This window comes from Macaca fascicularis, chromosome 16 (assembly GCF_037993035.2).
Source record: "Macaca fascicularis isolate 582-1 chromosome 16, T2T-MFA8v1.1".
NCBI classification, from domain to species: domain Eukaryota; kingdom Metazoa; phylum Chordata; class Mammalia; order Primates; family Cercopithecidae; genus Macaca; species Macaca fascicularis.
This window is the reverse complement of record NC_088390.1, coordinates 8,983,448-9,001,245: the sequence shown is the minus strand read 5'-3', so window position 1 is coordinate 9,001,245 and position 17,798 is coordinate 8,983,448. Positions and strand designations below refer to the sequence as shown.

The following is a 17,798-nucleotide window of genomic DNA, read 5'->3' as shown; positions in this document are numbered from 1 at the left end:
AAACTGGAAGCACCTGAGGGTTCTTTTGGTCACCATGACAGCAAATGAACTTGTGCTAGGTAAAGAAAAACAAAAAGAAACTTGACAGAAGGATCCTGGGGCTTCTCATAAACCCAGCTCTTCTGAGCAAAGCTTCCCAAAGCAGTTGCCTCTCTGTCACTTATTCTCTCTCCTCAGCCCATTCCATTTGGTCTTCTCTTCCTGCACTTGTTCCTTCATGGTCACTCAAACCCTCCACGTCACCAAATCCAGTGGTCACTTCTCTGCCCTCATGCTGTAGATCTTGCAGCAGCATTCCTTACTCCCTCCTTGAAACATGCTTGTTATGAATCCTGTGACATCATGTTCTCCTCCTGCTCATGAGCTGCATCTTCTCAGTGTCCTTTTGGTGATACTTCCGGGGCCAACTCTTAACACTGGAGGTGTTCTCCTCACTCTTCTCACATCACATGGTTCACAGCCTCAGTGGTCACAGCACGATGTGAACTCCCAAATAGAGAGCTGTAGCCCAGACCTCTCCACTGGGGTCTGAAGGGGATAGAACTCGGACAAAGCAGGACTCTTCTTCTCCTCTCCCAAATTGTCCTCTCCCCAAACTTCTCCATCTTAGTGAATGTGATGCATCAGTCTGCATTAAAGGAAAAGAAAAAAGGGGATGAAGCATCCAAGGAAAAAGTGCACACCCACTCGGGGACCAAAGTGTACTCAGCCATGATGCAAGCTGTACCAACTTATTATAGAGATTTTGGCCTGAGCCTAAGTCTGGATTGTCTTAATCCATTTCCATCAGACTTAGACATAATGTCAATCCCTGATTCTGGTCTGTCAGTGTTGGTTTCAGTTTGGATTGTATGCATTCCTTTTTTCTCTATCTATCTATCTATCCATCCATCCATCCATCCATCCATCTACTATCTATCTATCTATCTATCTATCTATCTATCTATCCATCTATTATCTAACTATCTATCTGGTATGTTTGGTGAGAAGTTGGGAGAGACTGCATCAGTGCCTGATGCCCTAATGTCATAGTAAATGGTCCTTTAGAGTTCTAGAGAGTTCTAGACTGGGCTAAACGGGACTCTTGACATCAGTGTTTGTTTCATAAAAAGTTGTAAAAACCACACCTGGCCAAGTATCAGGAGAAGTGTCTGATTTCAGTTCTGTCCACAAACGCTGAGGAGTGTTTGTTTTCTTGTTAGAGAGGTTTCGCTCTAAAGCATATTCATGAATGGGATTGGCGGGGCGGGGAGGGGAGAAGTGGAGAGATTTTTCTTGCATAATTGAGCAAGAGTTCAAAGAGAGTAAAAAGGAGACTACAGAAAATGGGTGTGCCCATGTCTGAAAACAATGACCTGCTGTCAGATTAATGGGGAGAAGATGGGGTGGTAAATCGTTTATCACTCTGGAAGAGAAGAAAGTCTGTGCAAGGGAAAAGATAATGGATTGGACTGCTCTACCCCAAACTTATTCTGATAGTAAAGCATCTAGAAGTCACAGTGCTCTGGAAGAATAAAAATCTTCCTTGCCCAAAACTATGAAATATTCATGTCTGTCTTACAAACTAGAAATGATTCTATCTGTAGAAAGTGAGCAGCCCGTGTCAGACTGCAGGTGGCTCACGCCTGTAATCCCAGCACTTTGGGAGGCTGAGGCCAGCAGATTGCTTGAGCTCAGGAGTTCAAGATTAGCCTGATAACATGGTGAAACCCCACCTCTACAAAAAATAAAAAATAAAATTTAGCCAGGCATTGTGACATGTGCCTGTAGTTCCAGCTACTTGAGAGGCTGAGGCAGGAGGATCGCTTGAGCCCAGGAGGTCAAGGCTGCAGTGTGGTATGATCACACCACTGCACTCCAGCCTGGAAGGCAGAGCAAGACCCTGTATTGAAAAGAAACGAAAAGAGCAAAGAAAAGAAAAGAAAAGAGAGCAGCCTGCAATAAAACAAATTTGTCACAACCGCAATCTTTTTCCACATCCAGAAAAACCAGAAAGCTGCCAATATATGTGTAATTGGCCTTTCTTGAGTTTTTACATTTACATTCATTTGCTGCTTTATTCTCCTGTGCACATTTGCTAACAATTAAGATGGGTTCCATATTTAAAGGTGGCAGGATTAAACAGTCTCCAGTGTAAGTGCCCATGGATTAGTCCAAGCACCCAGAGAATTTGGTTGCTGCCTGGAGCTTATTCCTTGTTTTATTGTTATAGTCTTCCTCTGGTTTCTCAGTTTGGCAGTAATTTCAGTTTGCCCGCCCCTGGCTCCAGTATAGCTGCTCTTACTTGCATGGAAAAGCTAAATTGCCTAGAGCATACTTCATTTACCAGCTGAGAGAATGCTCTGTACCTCAGTCTCCTCATCTGTAAAATGGGGGTAAGGAGGATCTACCTCACATGGATTTAATGACTGAATTCACAGAAACACCTAGAACGGTGCCTGCCACGTAGTAAGCTTTCAATTCCTATTAGCTGCTATTCTTAAAATTACATGAAAAGGCGACATTATACATCCTATTGTCTTTTCAGTACTCTACTTGGGTAGAGTGGACCAGATAGACCTTAGTTCAGATCCTCTCTGTGCTATCCGTATGTCCTTGGGAAAGTCTTTTAGTCAACAGGAGCTGAACTTCCTCATCTCTGCAAGTTCAGAGTGTTCTAGAGTAGCTCAAAATAAATGGGATCATGTGCTTCAAGCCCTAAGCACGGTATCTGGCCCAGGGTCAGTACTGTGTACATGTTAGCATCTTTCTCCTTCCCCATCCTTCATCCTTATCCCATTTCTTCTTGGTCTTGACCACAACTGTGGTCTTGGTCTTCCCAAGCATTCCTGTGTCCCTTCCTTGGTAAAGAAGGGCTTGAGCAAAGTTAGGGGGAGGTGGGCAGTCTTACCTCTGCTTCTTCAGTGGTTCTTTCTTTTGGTACATCTCTGCTTCATCTTCTGCCCTCCCTGGACCTCCATGCCATGTCCACCTACCTTTTCACATTTCCTCCCTCTCCTGGCCCCAGAGTCCTTCTCCTGCCCACTAGCTACCGTCACTGCTGTAATAGACTCATCTGGTGGCTAAATCATCCTCCAAGAATCTTACATCTTGAAAAATAAGCTAGGACAGAGGAAGTGAACAGCCCTAACCCAAGGAGAATGAATCACTAACAATGGAAAACTCAGCCAATTTTTATGCAAGACGTCTTCCCTGGAAGCCTCAAATTACAACACTGAGACGAAACAGTACACTCAGCCCTTTAAGTCTCTAGAAACCAGTAGATATGACTTCCTATTAACACGACATAGGAAAGAACATGGGCTTTGAGAGTCACGCCAACTTTGCATGGACTTCAAGCTCAGGCCATAGGAATTGTGACCATAGGAACTTGAGTGAATAAATGGCTTACCCTCCTTGAGCTGCAGGAAATGTGAATAATTATGACAATGTCAAAGGGTGCTTGTGATTATCAAACTAAGTAATCAATGTCTTGGGGATTGACCGAATGTTAATTCAGTTTCAATGTAAGTAATCAATGTCTTGGGGATTGACCGAATGATTGATAATTTGATAATCAATTATGATTATCAGACTAAGTGAAAACGCCCACATAGTACCTGACACAGATCAGCCACTCAATAATTACCTTCCTCCTTTTCTTCCTTCCTCCCTCCCTCCTTTTCTGTCACCCTCCCACCCTCCCTCCTTCCCTCCTTCCTTCCTATTCTCCAGGCTGAAACTTACAGAGAATGAACAAATCGGGTGGTTTGTTTTTGCTGTTGAGTTATATAGGAGTTCTTTATATATCCAGGATGGTAGCCCTTAATCAGATATATGATTTGCAAATATTTTCTTCCATTCTGTGGCTTGCCTTTTCACTCTGTTGATTGTATCCTTTGATGCAGAGTTTTAAATTTTGACATTTAACTATTTTTTCTTTTGCTGCCTGTGCTTTTGGTGTTATATCCAAGAAATCTTTGACAAATCCAATGCGATGAAGCCTTCCCCCAATTTTTCTTCTAAGAGTTTTATAGTTTTAGCACTTTACATTTAGATCTTTGATCCTTTTTGAATTAATTTTTTATGGTATTGAATCTTCCTATCTAACAGCAGAATATGTATTTGCATTTACTTTTGCTTGTTTGTGTCCCTCAAACATTTTCTTTATAAAAATCTTGCATATTTTTAAAGTTTTTTTTTTAAATTTGTATCACTTTTGTTGCTGTTAGAAGTAGAATCTTGTTTCCCCAATATAATTTATTTGCATAGTTAGATAATATTGATTTCTACATTAATTTGTGCCCAGCCACTTTACCTAACTCTGTTCTTTGGTATGACCATTTTTCAGTTGATTTTCTTGGGTTTCTATGAACATTTTGAGGGTGAAAAATTATGAATTATGCCAATTCTATAATTGGCAAAGCTATAATTCCTGAGCCAGAATGAATGACACATGACATATAAAGTCTCAGAAAGTACCTCACCCACACATCTGTCCTGAAATTACTCAAAATACTTGAGCTGAGCAAGAAATGAACCAAAATAAAGGACTTATAAATAGGAATGGTAGGGTACAAAACAGTGAGTAATAAAATAAATGAAACTCAAAGCCACTGTCCAAAACTACTGCTGTTATCACAGTTATTACATTTAATGTAAATGTCAAAAACATTTAAAGAACTATAAAGTAGTATAAAATATTTAATACAGGCCGAGTGCAGTGGCTCATGCCTGTAATCCCAGCACTTTGGAAGGCTGAGGCGGGTGGATCACCCGAGGTCAGGAGTTTGAGACCAACCTGACCAACATGGTGAAACCCCATCTCTACTAAAAGTATAAAAATTAGCCAGCCGTGCTGGTGCATGCCTGTAATCCTAGCTACTCGGAAGGCTGAGGCAGGACGATAGCTTGAACCTGGGAGGCGGAGGTTGCGGTGAGCCAAGATTCGCACCATTGCACTCCAGCCTGAGCAACAAGAGTGAAACTCCATCTCAAAAAAAAAAAAAAAAAAAAGAAAAAAGAAAAAATATTTAATACAAATATGGATCTGTATTTTGAAAGAAAACATGTTACATTAAAAGAAGGGCTAAAATTACAGAAGTAATTATAAAAAATATATAGGAATTTCTGATTCTTGCTAATGAACTTTAAAATCTTGATTAAAGTGAAAGATATTGTCAGAAAACCTAAATTTGCGAAGTTGACACATAAAGTTCAGTACCTGAACAGACCAATAACTCTGGAAGAAATTTGAAAAGGGATTCCAAAAATAGCCTTGAGAAGAGCAGCTGAAGTCACTCACTGCTGGGCAGCAAGGAGAGTGCGATCCTCATCCAAGCAGGAGGATGCATGATTATCTTTTGTTCCAGGCTCAGATTCTACTTACAGATTTACTGGGGTCTAATCTGGGCAAGTCCTTTCACCACTCAGAGCCTTTGTTTTCCTATCTGTAGAGTGGGAGTGTTGTACTAAATGGTACCTAAGGTGCCTTCCCAGTCTTAGAGTCAAAAGTGTGTGTGTATGCATGTGTGTACACATGCATGTGTGCATATTTGTGTAAAATAAAAAGCATGACTTTCCAAGCCTAACTGTGCATCAGAATCATGCAGGAGGCGTTTTATTTCCTGGCCTAGTCCCGAAGACATCAAGAGTTGGGCAGCTGAGATGTGAGTGTTAAGAAAGCACTCTGGGCCGGGCGCAGTGGCTCATGCCTGTAATCCCAGCACTTTGGGAGGCTGAGGCGGGCGGATCACTTGAGGTCAGGAGTTCAAGATCAGCCTGGCTAACATGGTGAAACCCTGTCTCTACTAAAAATAGAATAATTAGCCTGGTGTGGTGGCACACGCCTGTAATCTCAGCTACTTGGGAGGCAAGAGAATTGCTTGAACCCGGGAGGCGGAGGTTGCAGTGAGTCAAGATCACGCCACTACACTCCAGCCTGGACAAAAGAGCAAGACTGAAAAAAAAAAAAAGAAAAGAAAAGAATAGAATAGAAAAGAAAAGAAGGAAGGAAGGAAGGAAGGAAGGAAGGAAGGAAGGAAGGAAGGAAGGAAGGAAGGGGAAGGGGAAGGGAGGGGAAGGAAGGAGAAGGAGAAGGGAGGGGAAGAGAAGGAAGGAAGGAAGGGAAGGGAAGGAAAGGAAGGAAGGGAAAGAAAGAAAGAAAGAGAGAGAGAGAAAGAAAGAAGGAAAGAAAAAGAAAGAAAGAAAGAAAGAAGAAAGAAACTCTGATAGCTAACAGAGAATATATAGTGAATGCTTATTATGCACCAGGAATGTTTCTACACATTTGCCTTTGTTAACTCATTGTGCTTAACCTTGAGCTCTTGCAAATCCCAAGCACACACATGGTGTGCCCTGTCCTTTTAGGTGACACCAACATGGTATGACACAAATGCAAACTAGGCACGGACATCTGGTAACATTTGGTCATGAAGTGATCATCAAGATGTTCCATAATATATTAACTATGAACTGTATCTAGACTGACATTAAAATGAAAACATAACTTGAACATTCTCAAAGACAGCCCTTATCCCCCACAGAGCCCCAGAAATTCTCATCCCCAGTTTAGGAACTTTAGGTTGTGGGATTTTGAGGCAGCCAGCCCTGCACTGGTCCACTGTGACTGCAGAAGAAATAGCAAATATTCAAGAAGTTCATGTAAGGTAGTGAATCATTTGATAACTGCCTGGAAAGATACTGAAAGGGCATAAGGCTATGTAAATATATAAAGGATCTTAGAGCCATGTCTACCATTCACTCAGCTTCCTCTAATGAACAACTTACGTAAACATGGTGCAGTTATCAAAACCAGGAAATGATCACTAACAGAGTACTATTAACTAAACGACAGACCTCATTTGAATCTTAGCGTATTTTCCCCCTAATGTTCTCTTTCTGTTCTACAATTCAGTACAGGATCCCACATTGCATTTAGCCTTTGTGTCTCCTTCGTCTCTACCAATCTGTGATAGTTCCTCTGTCTTTCCTTATCTTTGATGACCCGAACACTTTGGTGAGTACTCCCCATAGTGAATGTCTGTATGGTGAATACTCACTATATAGAATGTCTCCAAACTGGATTTTGAATGGTGTTTTCTCATGATTATGGTTATGTGTTTTTGGCAAAACAAAACAAAAAAACAAAGAAGTGACATGTCCTTCCCTCTTCAGTGCATTACAGCAGGTGATACATGATGCTGATATAGCTTATTGCTGGTCATGCTAACTTTGATCATATGGTGAATGTGCTGTCTGCTGGGTTTCTCCACTGTGAGGTTCTTGTTTTCCCCTTTATAAGTGGTAATTATTTGGGGGGAACTACTTTGAGGCTATATGAATATCGTATTTCTCCACAGATTTTCACTAACAGATTTTTAGCATTCATCAGTGAATCTACAATTATTACCATGGTGTTTGCCTAGGGGCAGTTTTCTATTTCTCTCATTCCTCTCACGTTTATTAATTGGAATTCTTTTGTAAAGAAGGCCTGTCCTTTCTCCTCCATTTATGTTTTTATTCAAGTGTCTATAACATTTAACTATCTATAATTATCTATAGACTTGTGGATGTTTATTTTATCTATGAGTTATAATTCATCACTTTCTTTGTTCATTCAAATTGTCCCAGCTGTGGCCATTGGAAGCGCCTTCAGGTTAGTCCCTATGTCCTTTTGACACTCCCCATGGCTTTTCAAATATTGACTTATTTTCTGGCACTACAAGATGTGCTGGGTTTATGTTGTATATTTCCTGTTTCAATCCTAGGATCAGCCATGTCTCTAAGGAGCTCTGGTTCCTTTTATTGGAGAATGGTATTTAGAAACCGAGATCTGGGCACTAGATCTTAAGGACACTCCCGTAAAGACAGGAGTGGGCAGAAGTGGTGTTGGCTGAGAACGTTCATTTGCATCTTGGGTTTGCATCCATTACAGTGTGGGACACATAATGAGTGAGCGGGATGACTCACTCCTGGTTCATGGCATAGCCAGCTTGGCCATCGCAGCAGGGGCTGGGCAGAGGGGTCTTAAAACCCAGATCACACGGTTCAGCCCATGGGAAGAAAGGTCATCTAGGACGGAAGTAGCTTGTTGCTACTGGGATGTCATTGCCTCTGGGCTTTCTCTATAGACAGAACTAGAAAATGTATGTGTATTAATCCAAGCACATACATCTTTTTAAAATTTTTCTATATGTATCTATCTGTATGTACATTAAAAACCATGAGTTCATACTGATTCTTTCAAGTCTGGCCTAACTCCACAAGGTTCATTCCAGCTTTCCCCCTTCTTTATTTGCCACTTCTTTCTTTAGCTCTCATTATCTATGGTTTATTCACGTATCTGTCTAATCCTAGTGTACACATAAAGAACTTTCAGATTTTTTTCTTTTCTTTTTTTTTTTTTTTTGACATGGAGTCTCGCTCTGTCACCTAGGCTGGAGTGCAGTGGCACAATCTCAGCTCACTGCAACCTCCACCTCCTGGGTACAAGCAATTCTTCTGTCTCAGCCACTCGAGTAGCTGGGACTACAGGCGCCCACCACCATGCCCGGCTAATTTTTGTATTTTTAATAGAGACAGGGTTTCACCATATTGGTCAGGCTGGTCTGGAACTCCTGACCTCAGGTGATCCACCAGCCTTGGCCTCCCAAAGTGCTGGGATTACAGGTGTGAGCCACCATGCCCGGTCCGGAACTTTTGTAATTTTTAACTCACATTCATATGAGAAACATATTTAATAACCGGAAAACAGTATTTGTCTATAGTTTTTATTTTTGTTTTTGACCAGTATCCAGTCAAAGTACTATTTTACAAAGTTACTTAGGTTAGTTCTTTCATTGCCTATCCGCCTCCGTGTGGTTGTGTCAGTAATTGATTATACAGTTAGGTTAATGTGTTACTGCTTGTCTCCCATTTTCGGTCCCCTACCGCCATATCCTGATTGATTTCGATTATTTATTTAATTTTAGGTATGTAAAATATCGCCATAGTTCTAAACGTTAAAGCTGTACACACAGATAATCCTCAGAGAAGTGCTGCTCCTCCCTCATCTCCAGTTTCATTCCTTGATCCTGTCCACCCTTTTCTCTCCTCCACCTCCTATAGTAACTAATCAATCTCCTGAGTTTCCGGTGTATCCTTCCTGTGTTGCGAAGAATTCTTTTACGTAGGTCACCGTGGAGATTCTGCTTTATGAAGGCATGAGGAAGGGAGTGGGGCAGAGAAGGGAGAGTCAAGTCTTGGAGGGTAGGAAGCAGGAGAGGGAGGAGTCATCCAGGACGGAAGCAGCCTGGGTCAGCCCAGGACTGCATGGGCCTAGAATATTCCAGAACACCAGGAAAGCAATGTGGAGAGCCAGCCAGAACCTGGAGGCCCCCTCCATATGAGATGCGGGCCCTCTAACTCCTCCCTTCATCACTGTTTAGAAACCCCCAAGAGGCTCTCCTCCCTGCCCCATCGTGGGCTGCCTGGGGAAGCTGGACCCAGCTGGACCCCACGCCTTCTCTGATCAGTGCTGCACCAAAGGGAAGATGAGCCCTCCACATCATGACATCCTATCAACATGGGAAGAAAAGGTGGAAGCAAGACTGCCTCTCTCTGTGCCTTCTGGGGTCCCACCAACTCACCCCAACTTCAGGCCTTTCTGCCCCATGCAGGGTCCCCAGCAAGCACTATGAGTCCTCTTTGCTGGCTCAGAAGAGGAACTTGGATATGGGGGAAGGCCCCGTTGTTGGATGTTTCAACACCACCTCACTACTGGCAGGGGAATTGGTGGTGGTGGCGGGGGGCATTCCCGGCAGCAGCTGGAATTTTACAATGGGAGCTCTTCTCAACAAGATGGGGCGGGGGGGCTTGGGAAAGCAATGCCAGGGAAGCCAGGCCCTGCTTGCCCAGCTTTTGAAAAAAGGTGTCATGCTGGGAGAGCGGGTGCCACTGCCTTCCCCTGTCACCTCTGCCCCAAAGCCCGTGAGGTTCTGCTGACAAGTCATAAGAAACAGCTGATGACTGACTCAGACGGAAATGAGCGTTCAAAGGGCTGGGTGGTGAACCCGGTGTGCTGGGTTAACCCCCAGGGCAGCACGACTGAGGGTCCCCTGGCCGGCCTCCCTCTCCCCGTCTCTCAGGCTCCCAGGGGCTAGTGACTCGGGCAAGTCCTGCCTCTGAGAAGAACTTGGGGCAAGCTTGAGAAAGCCTTGGAATGCCAGGGAGGCTGGCACACCAGAATTCCACCAGTGCCTGAGGATATCCTGCCCTTCCGTGGAGAAGGCTTTGATGTGTCCCTTGAACAGGGTGGGGCAGGGAGGGGGCACACTGAGGCCAGGAGATGGGAAAGTCACAGGCGGCCCTAAGATGAGAAGGAGAAGCCATGGGCAGGCAGGCATTGGGCGGGGTGTGCTAGCAGCGGCCCCATGGCACTGTGTTCTACCCGCTTAAGGACAGGAGTGTGCAGAAGTGATGTTGGCTGAGAACGTTCATTTGCATCCATTACAGTGTGGGACATGTAATGAGTGAGCAGGATGACTCACTCCTGCTTCATGGCATAACCAGCTTGGCCATCGCCGCGGGGGCTGGGCAGAGGGGTCTTAAAACCCGATCACATGGTTCAGCCCATGCTCCAGGCTAGAGATGCCTGGGCCCTGTGAGCTGCCACAGTCATCACCGGTGCAGTCCGAGAGAGTGTTACTCGGTATCCCCTCTGGCACATACTCCTGTGAGCCTCGGCCCTTTCTCTGGAGGATGCAGGGCTGTGAGGGGCACCTGGTGTAGATAGACGTGGCGGGGCTCAGAATCCCCAGCAATTGAGAGTCTAGATCTTTTTTTTGGAGACAGAGTCTTGCTCTGTCATCCAGGCTGGTGCGATCTTGGCTCACTGCAACCTCCACCTCCCGGATTCAAGCCATTCTCATGCCTCAGCCTCCCGATTAGCTGTGATTACAGGTATGCACCATCACACCCAGCTAATTTTTTGTATTTTTAGTAGAGACAGGGTTTCCCCATGTTGGCCAGGCTGGTCTCGAACTCCTGACCTCAGGTGATCCACGCACCTCAACCTCCCAAAGTACTGGGATTACAGACATGCCCAGCCTACCTCTTAAAGCAAATCAAGTCTTCACTTGTTGAAATAGAGACGTGAATTGGTGTTATTTTTCTTCCTGTAACTGCCTCTGACTGTGCTGAGGGGCAATGTATTCTAGTGGTTGAAACCCCAGACTCTCTGGGTTTATACCCTGGCTTTGCCATCTCCTAGCTGTGTGACTTTAGGCAAGCTGTTTAACCTCTCTGTGCCACCAATTTCCTGTCTTCAATCTGCCCCATCCAGCTTCCTGCAAAATTGGTCCAGCCTTCAGCCTCCTTCTGATAGGTTTCCCTCGCCTAGCTGGCAGCCCTCTAGAAAAGTAACAACAAAAGGCTCAAGCCCCGCTTTTGTTCCACCTCTCACTCCCATCTGGAGCTCAAGTCTTTGACTTGTCCAACAGTGGGTCTGCAAGATGGCCCCCTCTGCCCCTTGTCTCAGCCCTGCCATGGTTCACAGGCAGCACAGGAGCAGACAAGTGAGGAACAAAGGGCAGCACCCTCACCTTTGGGCATCCCAGTCTGTGTCAGGACTTCTCTGAAAGCCCTCTGCCCTCAGCTTTGGGGAGAGAAGGAAGAACCTTCCAGAATGGTTGAAGACCCTTTTTCTCTTCCCAATCTTATAACAACAGGGGTTGGTGGATCACTGTGCTGGTTCTGCACTGACACCTCCCAGCAAGCCCACCGGGGTGGTTGCGCCCACATCCTTGACAATACCCCATGGCTCTTAGAACTTTAGAATGCAGAGCATTTAGTACTTTTTGTCCCTAGAATTGGGTCTCAGCCACAGTTGGAAAATAAAAAGTCCTCCCTGATCCCCTTGTCTGTTTATACCAGTGGCAACTCTCTCCCAGCTGCCTTGAACAAGCCCCTTATCCTTACTGGACCTCAGCCTCCCCTTCTGTAAAATGAGGTCTCTGAGCTCCCTCCAAGAACCTGCCCGGGGGGTAACCTGGGAGATCTCAGCCTGAGGACAAAGGGTCGTTGATGACATCTGGGCCAGCCGTTTATGCCCCAGGCTCATCCATGTGAAGGTGCCTGGTGTTCTACCTCCTCCAGCGGGTGCCGTTAGCCCTGAGCTGGAATAGGACCCACCTCCAGAGAGTCTTATGGTCGGGCTGCCACGGGAGGCAGAAAGATGAGCCTTCATCACAGGTGTCAGTCCCCACAGATGCTCATCCATGCCAGGTAGCAGCACAATCCCAGGTCAGGGCGGGGTCTGCCCAGTCTGGCTCAGGGTCAGTGGACTCACTACCTGAGCTGCCTGTGGAGGTGTTAACAGAAGCCCCAAAGGCAACTGTAAAAGTCACACGGAGGGGCCTCAGGATGTCTCTGGGCATCCAGGTGCTGCTAATGGACACACCCAAGGTCTTGAGTCACCAGTGAAAGGTTTTCTATCTTTTTTTTTTTTTCTTTTTGAGACGGAATCTCGCTCTGCCACCCAAGCCAGGGTGCAGTGGCGTGATGTCGACTTACTGCAACCTCCGCCTCCCCGGTTCAAGCGATTCTCCTGCCTCAGCCTCCTGGGTGACTGGGATTACAGGTGCCCACCACCACGCCTGGCTAATTTTTAAAAATCTTTTTTAGTAGAGATGGGGTTTCAACGTGTTGGCCAGGCTGGTTTCGAAATCCTGACCTCAAGTGATCCGCCCACCTTGGCCTCCCAAAGTGCTGGGATTACAGGCATGAGCCACCGCGCCCAGCCACCCGTGAAAGGTTTTCTGAACTCAGCTCTTCACCTCCACAGCCAGAAGGCATGGGACCTAGTGGGTTAGTCTGTCTCCTGGGCCAGCCCAGCACCCTGGCTTATGCTCCTGGGTCCAGGTCCTCAGCGAGCTAATTCCTGCACCCAGACCATGGCATGGGCTGGCTCCCCTTCCTCCAACACTCTTCCCCATCACTTGTCCTGGCTTCCTCATCCAGCTTAAATGTCCCTTCTTCAGAGAGACCTCCCTGACCCCCCAACACCCTGTAGCAGGGTCCCCACTTGTCCCACTCCCAGCACTATCCTTTACAGTACGTTTCACTTTCTGGAATCACGTCTTTCTTGGTTCCATTGCTCAGGGTCTGTGTCTCCCACCAAGGAGCACAGCTGCTTGGTTCACTGCTATCTCCCTAGTGCCTGGCACATGGCAGACCGTCAGTGAACCTGCGATGGAACCAAGGTGCGTGTGCCGCTTCCTGTGTGCCCGCTGCTGCACCGTCCGGCTTTGGCATGCATAGCCTACCACAGACACCGTGAAAGGATGCTGGAGAGCTCACAAAGGGCTTAGTTTTCACTCGGCCAGTGGTGCCTCCCAGGCTGGGGAAGCAGGAGGATTTGCCCGTGTGGGACCTCCGTAAGCTGAATACTCCAGCCGCACAGCTGAACCCAGGTTAGGATTTTATCCTTCTTTGTATGTCATTTGCATGGCTCAGCTCTGAGCTCTGTGCTTCCTCATCTGGCTTCCAGAGCTGAACTGCAGCTTTCTCGGCATCCCTCTACGGCCTGGCCTGACTGGCCAGTGAAGGGGTCTGCCCAGAAGGGGTGAGTGCAGTGACATGCCCTGGGACCAGGGGTGATGATGGCAATGACTGTAGCAGGACAGCTCTCGCGTGTTGGAGGCTCACTCAGCGCATCTGCCACAGCATTTTATCTTCCCAAGAGCCCCATGAGGCTTTAGCACCACTGTCATCCCATTTTACAGATCCGTCAACGGAAGTTTGGAAAAGTTAAAGTATTTGCCCAAAGTCACATGGTTAAGCAAATATCAGAGTCCAGGTTTGAGTGTAAGTCTGTTGGATGCCGGAGCCAGGCTTGCTCACTGTGCCAAATCACCTTCCGTGGCTTCCCCAGAGACCTGGGAGCCCTCATACATAACTAAGAAGCTGGGCTGGCCTTGCTGGGGGCTCTCAGTTCCCCATACGGGGCTAAAACCCTCCTGAAATTCCCACTTCAGTGACTTTCCAGCTCAGCTAACCACCCCTTGGATTCTCCTCAGTAGGATGAGGAAGGAGGGCAGGGTAGGTCTTTGAATGACAGGTAACATTGCCAAGCCCCAGGGGAAGGAAAGAAAAATGGCAAAAGTGGAGGTTAGGGCAGAAAGGAAACAGGTGCCTGTGACCTGGGCACCCAATCAGAGGGAGCTCCCTCCAAGCATATTGAGGGAGTTCCTGTGGCCTTCTCATCAGGAACACGCTCCTGCCCCATCCCTGGAGGTTTGGAAAACACAGCCCTGGAAATTCAGAAAAAGTCCTCCAAGTGATTCTGATTTTCCCCTCAGGGTCTTCCTGCCCAGCCCATTGGGGTCTGACCAGTCCCTGGGCACTTGGTGACACTCCCCACTGCCCAGTGTGGAAGGCAGATCCCTTTCTACTTCTCTGCTCCCATCCCTGACCCCTTATTTCCCACACCTCTGTCCTGTTCTGCTGCAGGGGTGCTCTGTCCTGCCACTCAGATGTGGCCCTCCAGACGCCGTTCCTACCCTGGAGGCAGCTGTAAGGCCCCTGGTGCTGTTTCCACAGCACCTGATCTGTAGTTGGGCTGGGCTGATCGTGCTGCACTGTGAGCGCCCCTTGTCTTTACTGGACCAGGTGCTCTCTGGGAAAGGAACTCGACAAGTTGACCGGTGTCTGTGCCCCATGCAGGCAATGACCCAGGATGCAGCCAGGGGCCACGACATGCACGGAGGACCGCATCCAGCATGCCCTGGAACGCTGCCTGCATGGACTCAGCCTCGGCTGCCGCTCCACCTCCTGGTCAGGTAGGTCTGAGGGAGCCCGGGAGGCGTTTGAGGGCTCAAGGAAGCCTCAGGGGCCACAGTGGGCTCTGGACCAGGCATGGAAGCTGGTAGATTCTAGGTCAAACCCTGTCTGTGTGACTTGGGCAAGCCCCAGGCTTCACCTGGGCAGGTGCCCGGCACAACACTTGATGTCGTCAAACCTCAGTATCTGGCACTTTCTCCCTTCTCCCGTGGCATCTTCCTCATCCTACTCAGGGCTGCCTTTTGCTTCTGGAAGAATCTATTGAATCTGCTTAGAAAACCACAATTGCTGATTCTGAAAAAGCAGCTGGGAATCCACAGGCAGCTCTCCCCAGAATTCTCTCGTTGGTTTGTTTCTGGTTCCCTCATAGCCCTATCCTTCTCTTCCCTGTAGAATAAGGGAAAACTCAGTAGAGCTGCGGAGAGCAGGAGGGCTCTGTGTTTCCCATCTCCCAGGTCTGAGAAATAGGATGTCTGCAGTCCCGGGCAGTTGTGTCTCTGAAGGCTGGCGCCTGGCTGTAAATAATTCCTTATGCTTGTAGAGCTTTTTCATGCTCCGTATCTCACTGGCCTCCCTAACTTCTCCGTGAATAGCCACCCAGTGCTCCTTGAACATACCTGGTTCCTCCCTACCCCAGCACCTTTGCACCTGCTGCCTGCAGTTCTTCCCTGGGAACTGCACATAGCTGGCTCCTTCTCATCCAGGTCTCAGCTCAAATGTCTCTTCCTCTGAGAGGCTGTCCTTGGCTTTTGGAATGAGACAGACCTGGATTAAAGCTATCTCCCATTAAAGCTATCAACCCTACGCAAGCCACTCACCCTCCCAGAACCCTGGCCCTACTTGCCTTGTCTGCAAAATGGGAATAATAACAATGGAACCACTTTCCTGAAGGGACAGTGGGAGCCTCAATGAAGATAATGTATTCAGAGGCCTAGCACTGTATTGGCACATGGTAGGTGGTCAATAAATGGTAGTTTTCTTTCTTGCCTCCTACCCAGGTTTTGATGGAGGCTAAGCTCATAGGGCTGGGGAGAGGGATATCATTAAGCAAAAGAATATAAAAATATCTGATCTTTGCAAATTATCTGACAACCTGTGACCACATGGACACATTATTAGAAGCCTCCAGAACTTTGGAGGGAGCCTGTACACGTGAGAGGTCCTGGAGCCTGAGCTCCACGAAGTTCAAGTTCAATCCATTTCCACTCCTGGGGCTCTCACTCCCCACCCCACACACACATACACACAGCCCCTCCCTGCTCTTCCGCCCCGGGCTGTCCCTTTAATTTTTAGGGGTTTACCCTTGCTGACTGCAGGGAAACAGAGATTGACAAAATAAGAAAGTCTGGGGAAGTTACAGAGTGACACAGTGCTCATGGCAGCTTTTAAAATAGAACTTATTTAGCTTCCCCTTCCTGGGCTCCATTGCCACTCCTGGGAAGCTCCACGGCTGCTGTAGACTCAGTCTTGTGTCTTGGGACGGAACTCACCGTGGCTCCTCTCTGTATTCTTCCAGCAATTTCTGCCTCTGTTCTAACCTCCCTGCAACTCATAGGTACCAGAACCCACTGTAGGAAACCAGGGCAGAGGAGGTTGTGGAAGAACTGGTACTCCCACAGGGAACAGAGTCGTGGTGAGCTCATTATCCTCCAACGTGGATCCCAGCCCACATCTCCAATCCCTGTGTCTCTTGCATATGCAGGAACAGGGAACTTATCATTATGTCTTGATGGGGCATGGTAGGGTTGAATGTTGATCCAGCATCTTCTCCTAGATTCACTTACTTTAGAAAGGAGTGTTCCAGGCCCCGTGCGGTGGCTCATGCCTGTAATCCTAGCACTTTGGGAGGCTGAGGCGGGCGGATCACAAGGTCAGGAGATTGAGACCATCTTGGCCAACATGTTGAAACTCCGTCTCTACTAAAATACAAAAATTAATCGGGCGTGGTTGCGCATGCCTGTAATCCCAGCTACTTGGGAGGCTGAGGCAGGGGAATCACTTGAACCCGGGAGGCGGAGGTTGCAGTGAACTGAGATTGCGCCGCTGCACTCCAACCTGGGCGATAGAGCAAGACTCTGTCTCAAAAAAAAAAAAAGAAAAAAAAAAAGGAGTGTTCCGGTGCAATTCGCAGAAGAATGTTCCAGCATAAATGCCCCTTCTCTACAACACCTAATTGAGTGTGGCCGGAAGACACCAGAACTGACCCCCTTGCCTCTCTCTCCTTTTCAAGCTGGGCTGTGTCTGAACTGCTGGAGCCTGCAGGAGCTGGTCAGCAGAGACCCGGGCCACTTCCTTATCCTCCTTGAGCAGATCCTGCAGAAGACCCGAGAGGTGAGGGCGAGTCAGGAACTGAAGGGCAAAGCTGGGGTCGGCCTCGGAGAGTGGAGAAATGGGTCCCAGAGAACATCATTCCTGGGTGCCTGGACCTCCAGAGGGGCTTGGCAAAGGCCCCGGGAACCTGTGAGTTTTGTGTTTCGGTAGTGCTTGCATGTGAGGGGTTTCTAGGAAGGGGTGCATTCCATAAGAACACATAATACGCGAGCTAGGGTCCTGAGTTCAGCTACAGACATGGCTGGTAAGTCCAAGTATTGACTAGGGAGAGAGAAGACACTTTACCCAATTCCTTTCCTCAAAAAGATCCATAAAAACAAAGACACGAAAGAGAAAACTGATCGGAAAGGTAAACTGAGGCCTCCTCTCATTGTTCAATCAGTGGCTTTCATGACAAAGAAGAGGAATGTGTTTAGTGCTGAGCTGGGCTTGGGTTCCAGAATAGCTGTGAGTCCCGGAAGAGGATTTGTATAAAGAATTCTCTTTTATAAAGAATTCTCTTTTATGGTGTGTGTGTGTGTGTGTGTGTTTTAATTATTTTAAATACATGTGATTTGGAAAACATGTCACTTTCACTCTCAGTTATCTATCCCTGTAAGAAGATGCCCAAGGTTACACAGTTCTGACCCCACTATTTACCTGGTACTTTTTAACCCTCATCATAAGCC

General features: G+C 47.2%; 1 protein-coding gene across 2 annotated transcripts in view; it reads left to right on the top strand.

Moving 5' to 3' along the window:
* Positions 1–17,798, top strand: part of PIK3R5 (phosphoinositide-3-kinase regulatory subunit 5) — an 87,724-nt gene that overhangs the window by 40,470 nt on the left and 29,456 nt on the right. For both annotated transcript variants that reach the window (XM_015437636.3, XM_005582876.4), the window contains exons 2-3: positions 14,683–14,798; positions 17,030–17,130. In XM_015437636.3, the coding sequence (XP_015293122.3) occupies positions 14,696–14,798; positions 17,030–17,130 (204 nt within the window). In that variant the 5' untranslated portion in view covers positions 14,683–14,695. The remainder of the gene's footprint in view (positions 1–14,682; positions 14,799–17,029; positions 17,131–17,798) is intronic.